At 45.1% G+C, this 22,956-nt stretch overlaps 1 protein-coding gene across 1 annotated transcript in view; it reads right to left on the bottom strand.

Moving 5' to 3' along the window:
* Plekhm1 (pleckstrin homology and RUN domain containing M1) overlaps positions 1 to 22,956 on the bottom strand; it is a 52,682-nt gene that overhangs the window by 27,756 nt on the left and 1,970 nt on the right. The window contains 3 exon segments of the mRNA XM_038327933.1: positions 5,420 to 6,046; positions 7,954 to 8,201; positions 16,749 to 16,834. Of these exon segments, the coding sequence (XP_038183861.1) occupies positions 5,420 to 6,046; positions 7,954 to 8,201; positions 16,749 to 16,793 (920 nt within the window). The 5' untranslated portion in view covers positions 16,794 to 16,834.

Genomic DNA, 22,956 nt, shown 5'->3' with positions numbered 1-22,956 from the left:
CCAGGGTTTGATTCCTATCACCTACATGGTGGCTCACAAATGCCTATTACTCTAGACCCAGGGGATCTGGTGCCCTCTTCTGGCCTCCACAGGTACTGCACACATGTGGTATACAGACATTTAGGCAAAACATAAATATAAAAAGAGTAAAAAAAATAAATAAGCAGCAGATGGGAGGGGGAAATGAACCTTTATATTATACAGCATTAGTCTAGAACTGTGAAAATCAGTATGGGGGGTTCCTCAAAAAAGCAAAAAGAGAACAATTATATCCCACCAGCCACACTAGTGTGACAATGGCTCATCACAGAGGCAGCCCAGCTGCTCACCCGCAGATGGCTGGGTAAGAAAAACGTGGTAGGCACACAGCTGCAAACTAGAGGGAAACTGCACAGGAACGGGAGAATGGATGGGACCGAGGCAATCGTGGTAAGAGAACTAAGACTCAGGAAGGCGTGCGTTGTATATGTTCACCCACATGTAGGATCTAGGTTTAAAAAAAGACAGTGAAGGGGCTGGAGAGATGGCTCAGCGGTTAAGAGCATTGCCTGCTCTTCCAAAGGTCCTGAGTTCAATTCCCAGCAACCACATGGTGGCTCACAACCATTTGTAATGAGGTCTGGTGCCCTCTTCTGGCCTGCAGGCATACACGCAAAACAGAATATTGTATGCATAATAAATAAATAATTTTTTTTAAAAAAAAGACAGTGAAAACAGAGAGAGAAAAATCACAGGGATGCTGTATGGGAAAAGGAAGAAAACCAGGGAAAAAGGATAAGTAAGAGGGCGTAATAGAAGAGGGTGTGATCAAAAACATATGCTTGTATGAAAATGCCAAAATGAAATTATTTTTTAATACTGAAGGGACAACTTCAAGCCAGGTGTGGTGGCTCAAGGCCTTTGATTCCAACACTAGACAGGCAGAGACAAACTTCTCTGAGCTCAAGGCCTGGTCTACCTAATGAGTTCCAAGTACAACCACTGCTACAAAGTGAGATGTTATCTGCTACCTCAGAAACAAACAAACAAACAAACAAAATCAAAAAGTGCAGACAGTGGCTCATACCTGTAATTCTTCTGACACTGCCCAGGCAGGAGAATCCTAAATTCAGACCAGCCTGAACTTCACAGTGAGTTCATGGACAGCCTAGGGAGACCTTGTTTCAAAAATGGTTGAGCATAATGGTGCATGTTTTTAATCCCAGCACTTGGGAGGCAGAGGCAGGCAGATCTCTGTGAGTTAGAGGCTTGCCTTGTCCATACAGTGAATTGCAGGAGAGCAAGAGCTACACAATGAGACCAGGAAAGTTAGGGACACCTCAGTGGTAGAGTTTGCCCAGAGTAAATGAACTCTAGGTTCAGCTCCCAGCACCGTCTCTCCTGCCCAAAAGAAAAAAACTGCCAGGTGGTGCTGGTGCACGCCTTTAATCCCAGCACTCCAGGTAGGGGATCTCTGTGAGTTCGAGGTCAGCCTGGTCTACAAGAGCTAGCTTCAGGACAGGCTCCAAAGCTACAGAGAAACCCTATCTTGAAAAATAAAATAAATAAATAAATAAATAAAAGAAAAAAATTCAAGGAAAATCTAAGAGTGTTACTTCTAGGGAGTGGAAAATGCTGGGTTCTTCTCTCCCGCCCTTTTCTGGTGTGAGATAGAGAGAGATACTGAGATCATGTATGTGCAGGTACAAGCGTGTGCAGGCTCGAGGACACCCTCAGTTATCATTCCTCATGCATCATCTACCTTGTGTTTTTGAGGCAGGGTCTCTCATGGGCCTGCAGCTAGCCTAGTAAGTTTGCTGGCTGGCAGTGAGCTCCAGGGATCCACCTGGCTCCACCTTCAGAAAACTGGGGTTACAGACAGGCACCACCACTCCCATATTGTTCAACATGGGTTCTGGGGACCCAGTTCAGATAAGATGAGTACTTTTCCAGCCAAACTTCTCCCCAGCCTCCTGTCTGTGCATCTGTATATGTGTGTTCACAGAGGTTCTGCCGAGCCAGGCAGGGTTTGGACTCTCTGACCATGCAGACCCTCATGCTGCTGGAACGTGGGTGGCTCTGTTTCACTCTAAAGTAAGGGCCACTGAAGAAAGCGCAGAGTGAACGCCAACGCCAAGTCACTTCCTTTAGAAAATGACATCTGACAAACGTTGACAAAGTTTGCAGTGGAAAGACAGCACTAGTCAGAGGGGACGGTCAACACCAAGGAAACAGAAGGCTTGGACAGCCCAAGCATTCCAGCGCCTGAGTCCACAACCCTCCATAATCATAGTCCAGACCCAAAGAACATTCAGCCCTCTGCCCACAGGGCAAGCCACAGTTTACTCTCTGCAAACAGAACCCTTAGAGAAAATGAGAAAGGTTTATTTTGAAGTCATGTTTTGTACTTTGTTCAACCTTTGTTTTAAGAGCTGAAACATTAAGGACAGGATATTTATGCCTAATTAACTTAAATATTCAAGTATCATAAAGAACAAACTCAACTGAAGTACTGCTGAGGATCTAGAAATGCTAATCCCTGCAGCTTATAGGCTAACATCACGCCAAGTGTGGTGGTGCTTTTCTGTGAACCCAGCTCTGGCAGATCAAGAGTTCAGGGCCAGCCTAGGATACATGGTAAGACCCCATCTTTAAAAAGAAAAACGCTGGGCCGGGGAGACAGCTCAGCAAGCAGAGGCACCTACTGTGAAGCCTGAGGACCTGATTTTGATCTGCTGAACTCACACGGTGGAAGGAAAGAATTAACTGCTAAAAGTTGCCCTCTGACCTCTACATGAGGGTGTAGCATACTCCCCTCCCCCAGAGGGTAACTGAGGCCTGGCTCTGAGAATGACAGCACTGACCCTGCATTGCCTCTGTATGGTCAAGGCTCCAGCTACTCACATCATTGCCTGGTGCTTATCTATACATCCTGACCCTCGGTTCTTTCAGAGTTTCCCCAGAAGAACCACGTCAATGATTCCCAGACAGGGTGGATAGCCACTGACTCAAAGACCTTGTGCTGGAACTTTCCAGTCTTGAGACTCATGAGATAAAGGCAAGGTGCATGACAAAGAGAAGGCCCAAGAGAGGTAAGCTAGCCTAAGTGACATTATATCACCCCCACCCCAGCATTTCTCAAGGCAGAGACGGCTCCTTGGGGTTTCTCCCCAATGTGCTCAACCTAAACTCCTCATCTGACATCTGAAATTGCTATCTCATGGAATCTACTCTACCTCTGGAGTCTTACCATTTTCACATGAGCAACTGACTGCCATGTCTAAAGAAAACTCTAATCCCACAAACTCTAAAAGGTAGCCCAGAAATGAGCTCAACCTAGAATATGGGAGGACTTCTGGTAGTTAGAAAAAAGTTAGCACGCTGGGCATTGGTGGTGTACACCTTTAATCCCAGCACTTGGGAGGCAGAGATAGGTGGATCTCTGTGAGTTTGAGGTGAGCCCGGTGTACAGAGTTCCAGGACAGGCTCCAAAGCTACACAGAGAAATCCTGTCTCCAAAAAAAGAAAAAAAAAGCCAGCATTCCTTAGCAACTTGTAAACCCAGTTCCCATCTACCAAAAGGAGTCATTTCCCTTACCTCTGGCAGAAAGGACATACAGATCCATTGACATAAACCTGTAGTAGCAGAGCAAAGCACATACTGGCCTGCAGGCTCCCTCAGGATCACAAGCACACACCATACATTCCACTTCTCACCCGCCCAGGTTTTCCTCCTCCCAGATGCCCATTTGTCCGCTCTAAGGGCAAGGCTTCCCCTCTGCTGCTGCTATTCTCACTACCCTCTCTCTGCTTTCTGTCTCTGGCTGTTCTCCCTTCTCTCACAGATAGCCCTGGCCATGTCCAGTCTGCTGCCATGTTCAGTTGATTGCTTTCTCTCTCTGCTCTGATTTCTTTCAGATGCCTCTTGGTATTGTCTATTATTTACAATAGAAACCTTCCCCTGACCAGGGAGCGATCGTGACGGCAGGGTTTTTACTGCACCTCCTTGCGTACGTTTACTACACAGGCAATGATTTGGCTCAGACCACTCTATGAGAAATCTCTGTTTTAAAGATGGAGAAACAGTCCAGAAAGAGTCAGCAATTTGACTTATGTTACTTGACTTGCAAATTGTGGAGCAGGCCTAGACACCAGGTCTTTGTGAGCCCTGCCCACATATCACTGGGTCTGAGCCGATCCTATGCCAGGTGGCAACCTGGAAGGGCCTGAACCAAGGCTGTAGGGTGTACAGTAGTAGTGAAAAGGTCCTAGACAGTTGATGGAACACAGACTTGAATGCAACAGAAAGTCACTAATACCCGTAACCTTGACAGTACTTTCCATTGGTGAGACTAAGAGATCATGGGGACATTCCTGGTGGAGTGTTAGTAGACAGTATTTCTGGAAACTGCAAACCAGCTTCTGGAGGCTGACGGAACTCAATGCCCACTGAGTGGAACAACAGACATAAGAGGAGAAGGAAGAGGCTCTGACACACCAGCAACACACGAGTACTACCTTTTGTAGGCCATGGAAGAAACAGGAAGAAAACTTAAAAAATAATAAAGTAAAAACAATGTTTCTGTTACAGATGCACTCAGGAGGTAGAAGCAGAGTTCAAGGCCAGCCTGGGCTACAGTATGAGACTCTGACTCACAAAAATAAACAAAACTAAATGAAACCCTGTGTAGTTCAGGGGTAGAGAGCTTGCCTAGCTCGTGTAAGGCCTGGTGTGACTCCCTGCCCTGCGTGGGGTGTGGGGGTGAAGAGGGCCTGCTAGGGCTGGCAGTGCAGCTCAGCGGCACACAGCTTGTCTAGCACTTTGGCGGAGTGAGTGAGGACAGTCTTCTCCGTGCTCTGCACACTCACGCGCTCTGCACACTCACGCGCTCTGCACACTCACGCGCTCTGCACACTCACGCGCTCTGCACACTCACCCGCTCTGCACACTCACGCGTTCTGCACACTCACGCGCTCTGCACACTCACGCGCTCTGCACACTCACGCGTCCCATTTGTCTCAGGTTCTGTGTCTGCCAGGTGTCCTGGAGGCCGCAGCCCACACACTCCACTGTATTTGCTGAAGTTGTCTATCACTCTGAACTATCAGCATTTAGAGGGAACTGTTATTCCCTCGAGATGAAAAAGACATATTTTATATGCAGCTCAGAAAGGTCAAAGTGCAACTCTTGAGTTCTAAATCTACTCTCTAGCTGGGAGTGGTGGCTCACACCTCTAATGCCAGCACTCAGGAGTACCTGGTACTGTAGCCTGGACTACAGAGGGAAGACATTTCAAAAAACCAAAGCAATCCGATCTCCTCCCTGAGCTATTCCTCAATTACAGTGAGAGCCCTGTCTCCTCTGACTTCTTTACACCCCACCAGTGCCCAGCGACAAGCCCATGCACAGAGGCAGAGCAATGGCTGGAGGGTTACTCACTCTTGCAGAGACCTGTCAGAGTCATCAGCATTTGCTGGGCCCAGATCTGAGTCGTACGACATGGGCTCCTCAGAATGGTCGGGACTCTTGGAGCCATTCTCTTGGAGCAGGCAGCTGTCGGAGTTTAGGCTGCAGGACAGCTGGGATGAACTGGCCGTGTCCAGGCTGAGGGAAGAGGCAGTGAGCTTCCTGTTCCTGCGGATCTTGTGGCCAGAGTGTTGGACTTCGATGTCCTCAGAGCCCGAGGAATGGGAAATTGAATCCAGAGACTCTTTCCGCTGTAATTCTGCCCCAGAGGTAGTGAGAGGTTCGAGTTCAGAGAGCGGACAAAGCCCAGAAAGAGACAGTGGGGTGAGTGTCCATTCATTTAAGATGGCCGACTTATAGGAGAGTTCAAAGGACAAGGAGGTCAGTCCTTGCAGGAAGCTCAGGAGGAACTCGCCCTCTTCGGCATCTCGCAGCAGGGCTGTGGGCTGATAGTACTCGCACAACCGTGCAGGCTCCTGCAGGAGCAATTTCAGATAGCACTCCATCAGACCATCATTGAGGGCCAGCCGCAGCCAGGCCCGGCAGCGGCCTACGTCTGTGTTGATGAAGACCAGGTGTTCCAACTCTGAGATGATGTGTCTGGGGAGGGACAGAGCAGATCGAATCTCAGAGACACGGTTTTAAGTCACTGCTTAGCAAGACCCAGTGATAAGCACTGCAAACATAAACACACTTAAACAGAATAAATTCTAGGGTAGCGACTCATGGAATTCAGAATGGCTGGGCCACCAGATGTCCTCTACTAAGCCAGGACATATCTGCTAAGCTCCCAACCCCTAATGCCTGGGGAATAAATCCAGGGCCTTGCGTGTGCTCTCAGCCCCAGGCTACTGCCGCCACAGGAAATACATGGAGTTCAGTCCTTTTGTTGGTGGCGTGGGAGGTTGGGCCCTCGCTTCTTAGAAAGGGCACTGTCTGGGTTAGGCCCTGAAGACTTTCCAGAAAGAAAGATGGACAAACTTTCATCACAATGGACTATTAGAGAAGACATAATGGGCAGAAAAGCAGCAGACCTATCAGGGGACTGGGAGAGTTCCCATCACAACAGGTGGAGGGTGTTGGTCAGGTCACAAAGCCAGGCAACAGAGGGGACCTTGACTGTCACCTGATCAGGCTATATGGGAAAAAGATCCTTTACTTGGCTGTTAAGCTAAAGCACCTGGGAGAACTTAGCCGGACAAACATTCAAGGCTTTGACTTAGTGAACTGCTTGGGAGCTAAGTGGTTCTGCACAGGGAAGTGAGCTGACCACAGTAGTACACATTAGAGTGGACCCTAGCTGCACCAAACTCAGTTCCCAAAGCTGCAGTCTGAGATAAACCCTCCTGCTACCACAGTGTCCTATGCAGGAGTGCACCCACCATCCTCTGGACTCAGTGGCTAAGCTCCAACTAACTGCAGCCCAGTACATGTTGACTGGCTAACTGAACTAAGGAGACACTGAACAAGATACAGAGAGACAGCTGTAAAGCATTGTCTGGGGCTGGAGAGATGGCACTTGCTGCACTTCCAGAGGAGTTCAGTTTCCAGTACATATACTGCCTGGCTCGCAAGCACTCATAACTCCAGCTCCAGGGAATCTGATCACCTCTTCTGGATTTCCTAGGCACCCACATGCATGCGGCATATATACACAGACACACACTAATACACATAAATTTAAAAAAGGAAAAAAAAAACATTATTACTCAGAAGAGAGCTAGAAACCCAAGGCAGGGTAGTGGCAGCAGGTAGGAAGATGCAAATCAGAGACTGACACGGCATCTTCAGGCTAAGGTGGCATTTCATATGCCATGGAGGCAATGCCAGCTACCAACTTAGAGCCTAAGCAGTCAAGAGCAAGGTCAAAGACAGGGCCTTGGAGTGAATATTCAGTCACTCTCTGGCTTCTTGGCTAAATGCCAGACACAACTTATTATGAGTATAAAGTTCAGAACCAGGAGCTGGAGAAATGGCTGCTTTTGCAGGGACCCAGGTTTGGCTCCTAGCACCCAGATGGTGGCTCGGCCATCTCTAGCTCCAGTTCCAGGGGACCGCACACCCTTCTCTGGCTGTGTGCCCTGTACCAGGCACATACATGGAGTAGACATGTGTATAGGGAAATACTCATATACATAAAATTTTTAAAAACTAAGTTTAGCAGATAGAAACTCAAACATTCAAAGGCAAGGTCAGCAAACTTTCCCTGTTAAAAGGACCAGAGAGTATTTTAGTCTTTTCAGGCCACACAACTCAGTAGCAAGCACACGACTCAGCCCAGAGTAGTCAGAGGTCGACAGTACTGGTGAGAAGCAGCCACAGGCTCTAGACGAGAGAAGAGCGTCTCAGATCTGGAGATAAGCCTTCCAATGAGGCCGCCCGTCTCCAGCCCTACCTCACAGTGCCTACACTACAACACTGTGGTTTCTGACTTTGCCTCCCCCAAGAGAGTTGCGTGCCCTGCACTCTGAAGCTCACTGACGCCAACCCTCTCCAGGGTTTCTCACTTGTGGGTGACGGCCTTCAGGAGGGGCCAGAAAACAGGCTGAGGCAGAGGCTTCTGTTGAGTGTGCTTCTTCCTCTTCCCCCCGGCCTCAGCACGGATGTGCTTGGCATGCAGGCCGTGGATAAACACGGCCTCCAGCGCGCTGCACATGGTGTTGGCATCTCCATCTTCACTGGTGACCACTGTGTCCAGAGACACATACTGCTTCTGCAGGGCTTTCACGGATCCCACCAGCTTCTTCTTGATGACCTAAGAGGTGTCAAAGACAATGGCAGACTTTAGGGGTAAATCCTACACAGAGTCCCTGGAATGTAGCCCATGACCTGTTTTTCCATGTGTGTGACCACAAACACACCTATGTACATAACCCGAGACTGCTGCAAGCTAGCTACTTTGGCAAGTAAAGATCCAGAAAACAGAGAAATGGTTTTGTATATTTTTTTAAAATTAGAATTATTAATTTTATTTTATGTATTATGAGTGTTTGGCTTATATGTGTAATATATGTGCACCACATGTGTGCTTGGTGTCTGAGGTTAGAAGAGGGTATCAAATCCCCTGGAACTGGAGTTACAGATGGTTGTAAACTATCCATCATTAGATACTAGGAATCAAACCCAGGACCTCTGCAAAAACAAGAGCTTTTATTCACTGAAGCATCTCTCTCGTCCCAATCTTTTTTCTTTTCTTTTTAATGGAACTTTAGCCTTGTATTTAAATACCAGATCCATGTAGTCATAGCTATGTTAGCTCGGGGGCATTCTGCAGAGACAAGCTAAGGAGGCAGAGAATATTTCTTTAGAGCAAAAACCAAGAAAGGACTGGGGTGTGGCTCAGTGCTTCAGAGTATGCTTAACAGACACAAGGCCTGGGTTAGAACCCCAACACAGTGGGGGAAAAGACCATAGGAGCCTAATTACATTAGCTAAGAGCCCAGGCCAACAGACAAAGGCTTAAGTCAGTACCAGCTCTGTTTGCAGACACCTCGCTTAATCTCTCTGAGCCTCAGTTCCCTAAGTTAAATGGAAATGATATTACGTGACCTATAACATGGGGACACGGCTTCTTTCATTTATTTATTTATTTATTTATTATTTTTTTTTTTTTTTTAGAAAGGGTATCCATAGACCTGGCTCTCCTGGAACTCATTCTGTAGATCAAGCTAACTCCAAATTCAGAGAGTTATTATTATTATTATTATTATTATTATTATTATTATTATGGTTTTTTCGATAAAGGATTTCTGTAGATCTGGCTGTCTTGGAACTCACTTTGTAAACCAGGCTAGCCTCACATTCAGAGATTATCTGAACTATCAAGCCCAGTGGGGCCATTGCTTGAGGGCAGACATTGGGTTTTCATTTCTCCTTGTGTCCCCAAGAGTTGCCACTGTCCTGGTACATGCATAGAAGGCATGCATTACAAAATGCACATCAAGGATTGTGGAAATTTAGCATAAAATGTATATAATCATAATTATGAGTCTATTAAAATCATATTAGTGTTTGACAAAGAACTAGACACAATTGCAGAAAAACTGGTTTGTAGCAAATATTACGTTATAGATAAACAGTTCACTTTTATTTTGACTTGGTCTGAAGAGTAAGTGTTCTTTGGAAAGCTGAATTTTAAAAAAATTAATTAACAAGTTATAAGTCACATTAAATTCTCCCATTTAAACTACAAACTTCTGGTTTTTTGTCTTGTTTTGTTTTGAGTTGTTGGTTTTGGTCATCCCCAGAAGTAACCATATTCCTGAATCTTGGTAACTTTTACTTTGACTAATTTTTTAAAATTTATTCACACTGAGCATGGTGGCACATGCCTTTAATCTCAACACTCAGGAGGCAGAAGCAGACAGATCTCTGTAAGCTTGAGGCTAATCTGGTCTACATAGGGAGTCCCATGTCAGCCAGGGCTACATAGTGAGACCCTGTCTCAGATCAAACAAACAAAAAGATTTATTTACAATGGCTGTTTAGAAAAGCATCCGTCTTCTATAGAGATGAGCACTAATAGGCTATCCAGTCCCATATGCAAAAGAGCAATGCTAAATGAGCTCAGTGGATGGTATGTATACACAAAAGCAGAAAGTGAAGCCAGGCATGGTGGCACATGACTGGAATCACAGCACTTAGGAGGCAGAGGCAGGAGGACCCCTGAGTTTGAGGCCAGCCTGGTCCGCATAGTGAGTTCCAGGACAGCCAGGGAGAGAGAGAGAGGAGAGCAAGGACTGCTGAACCATCTCCTGTTGTAGAATATTAAGGTGTGTTACTTTTGTTTATTCTGTGGAACATTTGTTTAAGGATGTAAAGATGTGTTGTTGCTTTTATGCTGCATTTGCTTAACTCTGTGAAGCTGTGAGTCTTTGCCTGTCTAAAACACCTGATTGGTCTAATAAACAGTGGAATGGCCAATAATGAGGCAGGAGAAAGGATAGGTGGGGCTGGCAGGCAGAGGAATAGAAGTCTGGGAGAGAGAAGGAGCAAGGAAAGGAGAGAGGATGCTAGGGACCAGTCACACAGCCAGCCTCGGAGTAAGACTGGATGTGAGATATACAGAAAAAAAAAAGGAAAAAGCCCAGAGGCAAAAGATAGATGGGAAAATTTAAGAAAGGCTGGCTATAAACAAGCCAAGCCGAGGCCCGGCATTTATAAGTAACAATAAGCCTCTGCCCCTCTGCCTGAGTGATTCATTTGGGAGCTGGGTGGCGGCCCCCAAAAGAGTAAAGAAGTAAAGAGTAAGGAAGGACTAGAAGTATAAACAAACAACAACACAGAGACTTAAATTTCCACGTGGAGCCAGCGAAAGCTGTCCTTGAGAAACCCTGCTGTACAGCAGAGCACTTAAACAGCACTTTTCATGCTAAATAGAAGCAAAAACTAAGTAAGAACACCAGAGGCAAGCACCGGCATTCTAGAGCTCTGGGTGGTTGAATGCACTTCTGCTCACACACCTCTGACGAGGTAGCAAGCTTTGGGCTTGGCTTTCACAACCGGAGAGTGGGTAGAGCCAGGCTACAGGGCATTCGGAGGATCCAGCTGTAGCTTAACAGCCTAAAGCTTGCTTGTGTGGTCAAGGGCTAAAAGATGCACATTAAAAGAACAGTTCCAGTGTGTTTTACAGTGTGTAGGCTTAAGAAAGAAAATGGGTATAGGCAATCATAGAAAGAAAAAATAAAGTCTGGATTCTGTATGCTACTGTATTGATTTTGAATTTTTTGATTGCAGAAAAGCAAAGGACGGCTGCTAAGAGCCTGGAACGGAGAGGGACTGTGGAAATACACCAGTCTATATACTTTAGGAATGCCTTAACTTTAAAAAAGTCAAAAAATGTATCTGTCAAATGAAAATCAGAAAGGCTTTGGAGAAGCAGTTTTGCCTTTGTTCTCACAGGAAACAAGAGGCTGTGGACTCATTGCAGGTTGATATGATCTGGTCTGATCAAGGGAGACTGCTTGAAACTTGACAGGTGATCAACAAAGGTTACGGACGGTCTTCCCAGGACTTGGTCATTATCTCAAATTTTCTCAGGGACCCTAAAAATGCCCTCATCCACATTTAGCAGGAAGCAGTCTAGAGAAAACAGCACCCACATTCCCACCAGTTGGGTTGTTGGAGGCTTTTGGTTATTTGGTGGGTCATGGATGATTGTTATATCTAGGGGAATATAGGAATAAAGAATAAAAACACAACTATTAATCTCATATTTTGCATTGCTGTGAACTCTATCAGTATTGCATACTGATACAAATTCAAAGTAAATTTTATTACATTGTATATGTGTTTCTATTCTTGCTTAAAGGATTTTTGTATATTGATACAATATTTTTGTTACAACACATTGTATATATGTTTCTACTCTTGTTTAAGGTATTGTACCTATGCAGTTCATTAAAAAATGTAAGGTAAAATTCTAGTTTTTGAAAGCTATTATTATAAGCTATTTAGGGTAATCATAATCAAGAAATATAGGTTAGTAGTCATTTATAACAATTAAACTTGTAGATATGTTAGGCGTGTTTTCTAGATCATACAGAGATACATTTTAGATAGATAAATGGTTTTCAAACATTTCAGTGACCTAAAGATATGTGATTTAAAATTTTTTTGCTAACCTAAGGTTTCTCATGACAACGAGACACATCTGCTCCTGGCAGTGCCAATTTACTTGAGGGACGATGGGCATTGAAAAAACTCCTTATGGAGTTTACTTTCATTGTGACAAGGTTAGTCACTGGGCAAAGAAACTGCTTTTGTCTTTGACTGCTGAAAATATGCATGTAGACTGGACATGCAGGACACACAGGAAAAAGACTATTGAATTGGTTAAACAAAGCAGGATGGTCCTTCAAAGTTCTTGTTTTGCTGAAAAGCAAATACTCTAGGCCTGTAGACTGAAGATGGGTACCCCAATGTTGCAGAGGAACTCTGGGTGACAGTCCAGGCAGCCATACGTCTCTGTCATTTCTAAAGTCTTGGAAGTCACTTGCAATAAACTTCCTGTTTACTTAGGTAATATTAATTCCTTCTGGGGTCTTAGATGGAGTTGAAGACTAGTTATAGTTTTAGTTTTCTTTAATTATGAAAGAAAATAGGTCAGGTACATAATTTTGGATTCACTAAGACAGGTGATGGATTTTCTCTGAATTTGCTAAATGTGAATGGACTGAATATTAATTAATTCTTACTTGATAATTATTTTGTTGTATACAGTTTTACTATGTTTAAGTTATAACCTTTCTTCTTTTGTTTTTGGTTTTTGAGACAAGCTGTCTCTGTAGCTTTAGAGCCTGTCCTGGAAATAGCTCTAGAGGCCAGTCTGGCCTCGAACTCACAGAGCTCTGCTTGCCTCTGCCTCCCGAGCACTGGGATTAAAGGCGTGCGTCACCACCGCCCAGTTAAAACCTTTCATTTTCTATTTATACAAGGGAGAAATGTTGTAGAATATTGTTTTAAGGTATGCCATTTTTGTTTATGTTGTGGAACATCTGTTTAATGATGTAAAGATATGTTGCCTTTGTTTATGATGGATTTGTTTAACTCTGTGAGGTTGTGATTCTTTGCCTGTCAAAAACACTTGATGGTTTTAATAAAGAGCTGAACGGCCAATAGTGAGGCAGGACAAAGGATAGGCAGGGCTGGCAGGCAGAGAATATAAATAGAAGAAGAAATCTGGAAAAGAGGAGAAAGAACAAGAAAAGGAGGAGAGAGGTGTAACTGGAGATTTCTCTCTTGTTCTTCAGTTCCTGAATATCCACTCTGAGGCTTAATATTGACTACAAGTTGTTTGGCCAATGGCTCAGGCTTAATTCTAACTAGTTTTTACATTTCAACTTAACCCATTTCTATTGAACTATGCATGGCCACGTGGCCATGGAGTTATTCCACATTTGCTTCTCCAGCAGCTGCGGGCGTCTCTCTGACTCCGCCTTTCTTCTCCCAGTATCTCTGCTTGGATTACTCGCCTGGCTCTATTCTGCCTGGCTATTGGCCAAATCAGCTTCTTCATTAACTGATGGTAATAAAACATATTCACAGCATATAGAAGAACATTCCAAAACAGAGAGGACACTAGGACCCCGCCACCCAGTCAGCCACGGAGTAAGAGTGAAAGTCAGACATACAGAAGTAAGAAAAGGAAAAAGCTCAGAGGCAAAAGGTAGACAGGATAGTAAGAAAAGCTGGCTAGAAGTAAGCCAAGTTAAGGCTGGGTATTTATAAGGAAGTATAAGTCTCCATGTGATTTATTTGGGAGCTGGGTGGCGGGCCCCCCCAAAAGAGCAAAGAGCCCCAAAGAGTAAAAAGACTAAAGAAAACAACCAACTACAATCTCCCCAGCATTATTTTTTATTATCACTTTAAATCATAGATGTATTCCTAAACAAAACCCAAATGGTTTTATTGTATTTATTCTGTCTAGAGTTCATTTCTTTGATCTGAACGTCAATGAAATGTAGAAAGTTTTGGAAAAGGAAATAAAGTTCAGTGGTTTTTAGTATACTCAGAGAATTGTGCAACCTTTACCATTAGCTAATTTTAGAGCATTTCAACACCACTGAAGCAAAGTATGTATCAGTGGCTGGGGGTGGGGTGGAGTAGCTGTAGGATAATCTATTTTCTGCCTCTAGAGATTTATCTGTTCTGGACACTTCAAAGAAACATACAACATATGACTTTGATTCTGGCTTCTTTAACTTGGCATGTTTTCAAGGCTTATCTATACTGTAGCACATATGGGTATTTAATTTCTTTTTATCATCAAGTATATCCGACTGCATGGATATATAATACTTTACTTGGTCATTTACAAGAAGAGGAATACCTACCTGTCTTGTTCCCACTTTTTGACTACAGAGCTACTGAGTGTTTGTACCCACATTCCAGGGTAGACCTGATAAGCCATGGAGCTCGCCCGATGGCACAGGCTTGCAGTCCTGACACTTAGAGGCTGAGGCCTTTCCTGCGAGTTTGGAGGGCAGCCTAAACTACATAGTAAAACCTGCTTGAAAATCCCAGAACTGTTACATCACGTAAAACCTATGCTCCCTATGCCAGGTTGAGGATGTGGTTTAGGTAGAGCACTGTCTACATTTGTGGGATCCTGTATTTCATCCCCAACACTAGAAAGAAAAGGAACAAAAAACAACCCAAAAGCTCCATTTAAGTTTTCTATGAAACACTGAGCTGTCTACCAAAGCAACCACGATTTTAAATTCCCAGAGATTAGAGGAGAGCCAACTTTTCATACTTTGTTAGCACTTGCTGTTGTCTTTTTGATGACAGCTACCCTAATGGTGTGAAGTAGCACCTTACCATAGCTTTGCCTTACATTTCCCTGGGTCTAACGGTAATAAGCATTATTTTGTGTACTTACTGGTCATTTGTATATCTTCTTTGGGGAAATCCTTTGTCTACTATATAACTGGTTTTTATGTGTGGTGTGTGTGCATATATGTGTCAGTGTGTGTAGTTGAGTGCACACATGTATGTGGAGGCAAGAAGTCAATGTTGAGTGTCTTAGTCATTCTACACATTATTTTTGTAGACAAGGTCTCTTACTGAACCTAAGTTCACCAATTCATAGGTTACCTGGCCAATGAACTCTGGGGATCTGTCAGCCCCTTACCCTCCGGCAACTGGGATTATAGACATAGGCTGCCAGAACTGGCTTTTGTGTGGGTTCTAGAATTCCAAACTTAGGGCTTCATGCCAGCACACACAACTGAACAGCCATTTCCCAGTCCCAAGATTATCTTTTAACTGCCGAGCTAAAGTAGTTCTCTCTATATTCTAGATACTAGACCTTTATCAGAGATAACACCTCTTCTTTTTCTGTGGACTCTATCTTTTCATCTCTCCCTCAACACTTTATGAATAATGTTCTTTAAAGCAAAGATTTTAATCTTGGAGTTGAATTTTAAACACTATTTCAAATATATTATTAGATTATATAAAAAGCACAAACTATTCCTAACTGAGTGCCAACCAAGTGCTGTATCAGGGAAAGCAGGGATAACCAGACATACACCTCCAGGGGTGGGTCTGTGCAGCCCCTGCTAGGAGGCCAGGGCTCTGTTCCAGCTCCAAAGGGCTCAGGGTAGGACAGGGATAACTGTGAAGGCCTAGCTGGAAGCCAACAGGGAGATGGGTAGAGCCAACCTCTTGTGGCCAGGAGAGGAGAGGCAGTTCCTTGCGGACTGTAGCTCCTTGTTGACAGAAGGTTCTGGTAACTTGGAGTAGTAGTGGGAAGAAAGGATCTCGGGGGGGGGGGGGGAGCCACTACAGGGTTCCACTGAGCCCCAAAGCTATCTGACCTACTTCCTTTCCAAGGACACAAGACAGCCAGTCCAGCGTGCCTAAGCAAATCCAGGGCCAAGTACAGGAAAAAGAGGTTTTTGGAGGGGTTCTAGTAAATTGGTCACAAACATCTTTGCTTGAAAAACTCCTAGAAAATAGTACCTGTTCGAAGATATATATATATATATATATATATATGTCTTCACTTGACCCCCATTACTGAAACAGCTAGTGAGAGCACCTGCTTCAGACAGGCTTATGCAGCTGTAAAGTGCAAGCTGGGATCCCTAGCACCCAGGCGCGGTGACACCTGCAATCTCAACCCTGGGGAGAAAGAGACAGGAGCATCCCAAGGACTGCTCAGTCAGTCTAACAGAATCGGCAAGCTCCAGGTTCAGGGAGAGACCCTGTCTCAAAAAGAGGGCGTGGGGGACTGGCAAGAAGGCTCAGTGGGTGAAGGTACTTGTTGCCAAGTCTGACCTGGTTCAATCCCCAGAACCCACACGATGGAAAGAGAAAACAGACTCTACTAGGTTTTCCTCTGACCACCACATACATGCCACAGGTCACATGAACAGGCACACAGACACACACAGACATGCACACTCTGATCTAGAAAGGTTAAGATCTCCTGGAAGTCTGATTTTGTTGTAAATTTTTTCTCCACCTGAAGCTTCTCTCTGGACAGGCTCAGTTATTTCAAAATAAGAAAAGTAGATGGAAGCTGGGGATGGTGATACATGCCAGAAATTCCAGCACCTTGGAGGTTGAGGCAGGAGAATCAGGAGTTTATCCTTTGCTATGAAGTGAGTTCAAAGCCATTCTAGGCAACTACATGAGACCCTAAAGAAATTATTATTATTATTATTATTATTATTATTATTATTGTTTTTCGAGACAGGGTTTCTCTGTAGCTTTGGAATCTTTTAAAGGTAAAAGCTGATGAAAGGTGGCCCTGGACAGCCCTTCCCACCTTGACCCTACCTTGCCCACATACCTGGATGGCAGCCCGAGGGTCCAGCCCACTCTCCACTGAGAGCATCTCCACTCAGGCAGCAGCTAGCAAGGAGGCTCACATGACACCTGCAGGGGCAGAAGAAGGCTGGATGAACATGCTCCCAACTTACCCCCACAACCACAGCCCCTCCCAACAGGCAGCAGGCAGTCAGACCAGGTCACTAAACTGAGACTGGATTTTAAGGAAGGAGACAGGCCAGAGGCTCAGCCCCTGGGAGGGGTGAAACCCTTGCACCATAAATGGCAGGCAAGAGCTCCTCACACCAAAATCTGCGTAGAAAGTCAGGGCCTGTGAAATAAGAATTTGCAAGGCTTCTCCAACAGTGGGTTGAAGCTCCTATCAAGTGGCACACTGAATGTGGGGGTTGCAAAAACTTACCAACAGAACGCACAACAACTAAAAGTTAATTCAAAATCAGTGTCTCATGAATCTGAAGTATTTCTGGCAGAGATCATGTGAGTTGCACCACATGACTTCATCTGCTGTTCTGAACATGCAACACGTGTTCTGCACTACACAGGAATTCGTCATACATCATACATACATCATCAAACATCATCATGCGCACTGCCTGGTCAACCTCAGCTCAGGTTTGAGCCAATCTCCTCTTTCCCTATAGAGAGGGTCTCTTTATGTAGCTCTAGCTGTCTTGAAAGGCTATGGCCTCAAATTTACAGAGATCCTGCCTCTGCCTCCAGGGCCCTGGGATTGAAGGTGTGCACCACCACACCCAGCTCTCAACACATATTTGAGACAACTTGCAGTGTTTATTGTACAAAACTTTCTACTTTTATAGAAACATAATGGCTTAATTATAAAAACAAAGGCTTTGAATATTTCTTCAGCACATAAGTATCAATTTATTATAGCCTGAATTTGATGGATAAACAAACACTGCCATCTTATCAGTATGCAATTTAATCTTCAATAAACAGTACAAATTGCATATATACCAAGACATTTTTAAATTGATTTTTTTGTGGTTTATTATTATTACATGTTTAATTTGTCTACCTTATACACCTACCTATTGGGTCATGTAAAAATTCTCAGACAGAAGGGGTTGTGAACATGAAAACTTTAGGCCTGCCAGGGCATGAAGGAGGGAGGGGCTTTCATTGAAGAGGCTAAGAACTGGTGGGGATCACATGCTGGGCCTCACAATTCACATTCACGGCTGGTCTTGTACTCCACTCCTGACCCAGTCCAGGGTTTTAAGCACACCTGAAGCAGCTTTGGGAGAGATCAGTCTCTCCACACTTCTGCTTCTGCACTGGGCTGCAAATCTTTAGCCTGAGTGTCACAGATAAATGTGTAAATGACCAGCATGGGTTCCGACATCACAATTTACTACTAACTAGGCAGGACTGAGGAAGCATAGAATTTTATCTCTCAGGTGCAAGGTCTGAACATGGTGTGTTTGGGTAGAAATGGTTTTTGTCATTCCGGTGACTGTACCTACAAACCATAAGCAGAGACTGCCACTGCCCACAATGTGCGTATGTATCCATGGCTGAAGATTCCAAGGGCCAGGTACCTTCTTCCCCTGGCCCAAGCCTGAGCACTCAGGCTGGTCATACGCAAACAAGTCTCTAGAGAACACTACAGAGCAAATGTTTATGCTGTCTCACTTAATTATAACACAAAGCCATTAACACCAGCAAGGGATGTTACACCAAAGCCTTGTTTACATGTCTCCTATGATCCCCCAACGGATGCCATTTCGTAATTTTTACCTGATAGAGGAAGGAGGACAGGGAAGTTGAAGCAGGTCTAGGAACACAATTACACAGCGGTAGCTTGGCTTCACCACTCAGAGCAATGTCAACCCCAGCTCCGAGGAAACCCAGGACTCCTAAGTAAATGCTGTCCTCAGCTAGACCTCGAGTGGGATGGGGTACAGGGCGGGGAGAGGAGCGTACTTCAGCTGCAGCCCTGAGGAACATTATGGGCAGTCTGGCAGGAAGGATTTCAGGACAGAGAGGAGTGTAGGCCCCGGAGGGGAGAAACAGGGTGGTCTTCAAGGATGGGACCACGTCCATCTCTACCTTTCCTAGATGCAGGAACTGCACAGGAGGTTGGACCTCTGAAGACAAGCCTTGTCCAGGGAGACAGGTATAGAGAAGCATGGCCCTTATGGAGAGGCTGCCAGGAGAGCTCTTGGCTAACTACAAAGGCTCTGACTAAAAACTCTGGCTTCATTCTTTCACATTCTGTTTCTCCTCCCCAGGGATTCTCAAGCCTTCAGGAGACCAACTCCAAACTCTGGTTTCCTGGATAGCAGAAAAGGTATTTGCTGTGGTCAAGCAGTCACCCCTCACAACATGGCTGTCCTTGAGGCTGAGTTCCTTCCACACCCTGTGCAGCCCAGAAGACAAGAGCCAAGGCCCCGTACTTCCAGGGCCCAAGCCTCTCTCAGTCTCAGTCTGGCTGTTCTAGACCCAGCCCTCAAACTCCAGTTGCCAGGGTGAATTGGACCCTAGGGTTTAGACCTCAGCAATGTAAATAATAGTATGTCAATTAGAGCTCCAGGAATTGATTAGTTGAAAGTAATAGTGTACTCACGTTATTAATAAGGGCTATGGCCCAGTAATGGCTTTTAAAAACAAAGTCACCCCAGACCATGTGATCTCAGCATTTGGAAATAGAGGTAGAAGAATCAGGGGTTCAGTATCATCATGACAACCTGCCTCAGAAAACCCAAACCATGCTAAAACAAAACATAAACCCCAATATGGTGGGCTTTTTCTTGTAATCTCAGCACACAGGGGAGGAGGCAGAGGCAAGAGGATTGCTGAGTTCAGGGCCCCTCTTAGCCATATCGGGAGTTCCAGGCCAGCCTGGCTACAGAGACTTCCATCTCAAAAAACCTAACGAGGGGCTGGAGCGATGGTTCAGCAATTACGGGCACTTACTGCTCCAGCCGAAGTCTGGGATTTGGTTCCCAGCATGCACATGGTGGCTTACAGCAGCTTGCAACTCCAGTTTTGGGGGACTCGATGCCCTCTTCTGTCACCGTGTATGGCACACATACCTACATGCTGGCACACACACACACTCACACATAAAATAAAGTGATTAAAACAAAACAAAACAAAATGCAAACTAAACCAAACCAAAATAAATTGAAGTTAAGAAAGCCGGAGTACGCAGGTCCCAAGCAGAAAGAAGTAACTGACTATTGCCCGAAACTGCCTGAGAAGCCATAAAATGATTGACACTAGCTCAAAGCAACCATTTCACAGTTCAGAAAATGGGTATAAATAAATTCAGGTTTAGACTGTCATTCAGTACACCTTAACCACCCCCTCTTTTTCTGAGTCATTTAGTTCTGGATGTCCTGCAGACCACAATGACTTCGAATGCAGAGCTTCTCCTGCCTCTGGCCTCCCCAGTGCTGGAACTAAAGACATGCACCACCATGCCCAGCACCTTTACCCTTTGAAAGAAGCTCAAATACCAGTTACTCGTGTCTAAACCACAGTGCTTCATGGAAACAAGAATGCATTCACTCATGGAAGCTGTTCTGACTGCTGGGTTAGTGATCCACTGTCACCGGGTGGCTGGAACCTCAAACCTACCAGCACGTGGGACTGGTGTCACGTTCTCTCCTCAGCTGTTCTTCACTGACACCAAGGACAAGACTGGCTTTCAGGAGGACACCCATGCAGAAGGAGTAAAAAGAAAACCTGGGCAACAATACTGAAGGTCTCTACCACTCCTCGGGAAAGGTTAGCAGGGGAAAGGCGGCCCCAAATTATACTAGCTCTGCCTTTACCCCAGGCATTGATCCAACCTCCCATGGTTTTCCAGTATGAACAAAACTTCTCTAACCTCATTCTCCAACTTTGTTTAATGCTTAGAACAGTCCTGTGAAAAAATGGTCGTCTCCACTTTAGTGGAACGCACAGGCTCAGTAGAAACAGGTATGGAACAGAAATCCCAAGTCTCCTTAGTCCTTTTTACAGCTCAAGCTGTCTCGGGCCAAAAGAACTCAGAAACTCCATTCTATCAAGTAAGAACTAAAGGCAGTAAGATACCATCTTTTTGTTTTGTTTCTTTGTTTGTTTGTTTTTTGTTTTTTCGAGACAGGGTTTCTCTGTGGCTTTGGAGCCTGTCCTGGAACTAGCTCTTGTAGACCAGGCTGGTCTCGAACTCACAGAGATCCGCCTGCCTCTGCCTCCCGAGTGCTGGGATTAAAAGCATGTGCCACCACCGCCTGGCAGTAAGACACAATCTTACCAGACAGATTTACAGCCCCAATCAGCCGAGCCCAGGTCTTCAGAACTGTCCTGTCTGAAATGTCCAACACGGGAAGGGTTTGCCCCAGTCCTAGCTAGTACAGTCATCTAACTTCATCTACACTCTGAGGAAGAAAGGAAAGAAATGGCTTAGGTGAGACTTAGAGAGTGGATAACATGGCCCCACTGCTCTCAGTATCCATTCATCTCTATACCCATCAGTGACTGGCAAGGTGTCTCTGGGAGACACCTCAGTCACTCCACAGCCCTGTCCTACTGCCTGAATCACACCTGCTATTCTGACCAGCCCTGCGCCTGTGCCATCCAGCTGCAAGACTAGCGGGTGAGTCATAGTATCTCATCTGGAAAAGCACGACAAAGTTATCTTCTGATTCAGAAGGCAGCTGACCTCTCAGGCATGTGAGCGCTGAGTGGGTACAGAGCATGCCCTTCCTTCGGAAGAGAGCTGATCTCTAGACAAGTGTCCCGAAGGGCTAGGACGGGGTAAAGAGAACAGGCTTTGAAGCGACAACTTCAGATTAAATGCTGCTGGAAGGTGACAGGTCAGAGCCAACACTGGTGGGTGAGGGCACCTGTCCCTGCTGGACACATTTCCTTCCAACTTGCCTTTAATCCAATGTCACCCATCTTGCCCATATTTTTGTTTCATACAGTATAGGATTCCTCCTTCTACCCTCTTTGGTTTTTGTTTTTTTTTTTTTTCAAGACAGGACTTCACTGTGTAGTTCAGGTCATCTTCTTCCTGCTTTCTCCTCCCTCAATGTAGAGATTACAAGGCCTGGCCAACTATTCCTGGCTTTCATGTGTTTCAGAGCTCTGTACTTCAGCATGTGCTCTATCACTGAGCTATACCTCCAGTACATAATTCTGTGAGACAAGGTCTTGCTGTGTAGCATAAGCTGACCTTGCACTCAAATGTAGCGTAGGAAAGCTTTTGAGCTCTCTACTCTGTCTCCTGAGTGCTAGGGTTACAGGTGTGAGTCACTGTGCCTAGTTTTGCTATAGGATCCTAACGATGCGTATACTCCGAATGAATGAAAACAAGACCTTAGAGAGACTCACTCATCACTGTGCTTCCTTCCTCTTTTTTAAAAAACTTATTTTATTGGTGTTTTAGCCTATAAGTACATCTGTGTGAGGGTGCTGGATCCTGGAGTTACAAACAGTTGTAAGCTGCCATATGAGTGCTGGGAATTGAACCCGGGCCCTCTAGAAGAGCAGTCAGTGCACTTAACCACTGAGCCATCTCTCCAGCCCTATCATCACAGTGTTTCTAGTACCTAGGACTATGCACACACTGGTACTCAAAAGAATCAAAAAGGAAAAGAACAAGCAACAACAAATCCAAACCTTGAATGACTTAACAAAAGTGAGGCATAAACAACAGGTACATCTCTTTGACAGGCTGTGGGAAGTTGAGACATACCACTTAGACGAGGTAGGGCTACTGGGGAATTTCTGCCAGTAGGCTATGTGGTCAATAGGCCAAAAGTCATTCTGAAAGTTGCACTATCTGGAGAGGATATTAAAGACAGAATTGCATTCAATCTTCAAAGAAAGAGACCACTCACTGTGGCAAAGATAGTCTCTTAGGGCCCTTACAATTGCTAATGAGGCTGGAAGGGCATGTACAAGATTCTGGATTCAATTCCCAGTACTGAGGGTGGGGGCTGGGTGGGGAGGGTCTGCCATCAAAGATAGCTGACCCTCCTGAAGCAAGCCCAGGAGAACTTGGAGGAAATCTATACCAAAAAGTTGCCAGGGGGCCTATAAATGCTGAGCATAAGACCTTAAAGACACCCATCTGTCTCAACTACTGACAGGTAACTCATCCTCACGTGTTCCTACAAGCAGCGGTGGCTAAGACTAAATGATCCAGGACCTAAAAAAACAGAAGCGATTTTACAGCCCCTGTGATCCACTTA

The sequence above is a fragment of the Arvicola amphibius genome, chromosome 4, assembly GCF_903992535.2.
Source record: "Arvicola amphibius chromosome 4, mArvAmp1.2, whole genome shotgun sequence".
NCBI lineage: Eukaryota > Metazoa > Chordata > Mammalia > Rodentia > Cricetidae > Arvicola > Arvicola amphibius.
The sequence above is the reverse complement of the archived record's forward strand: the minus strand, read 5'-3'. Positions and strand labels throughout refer to the sequence as shown.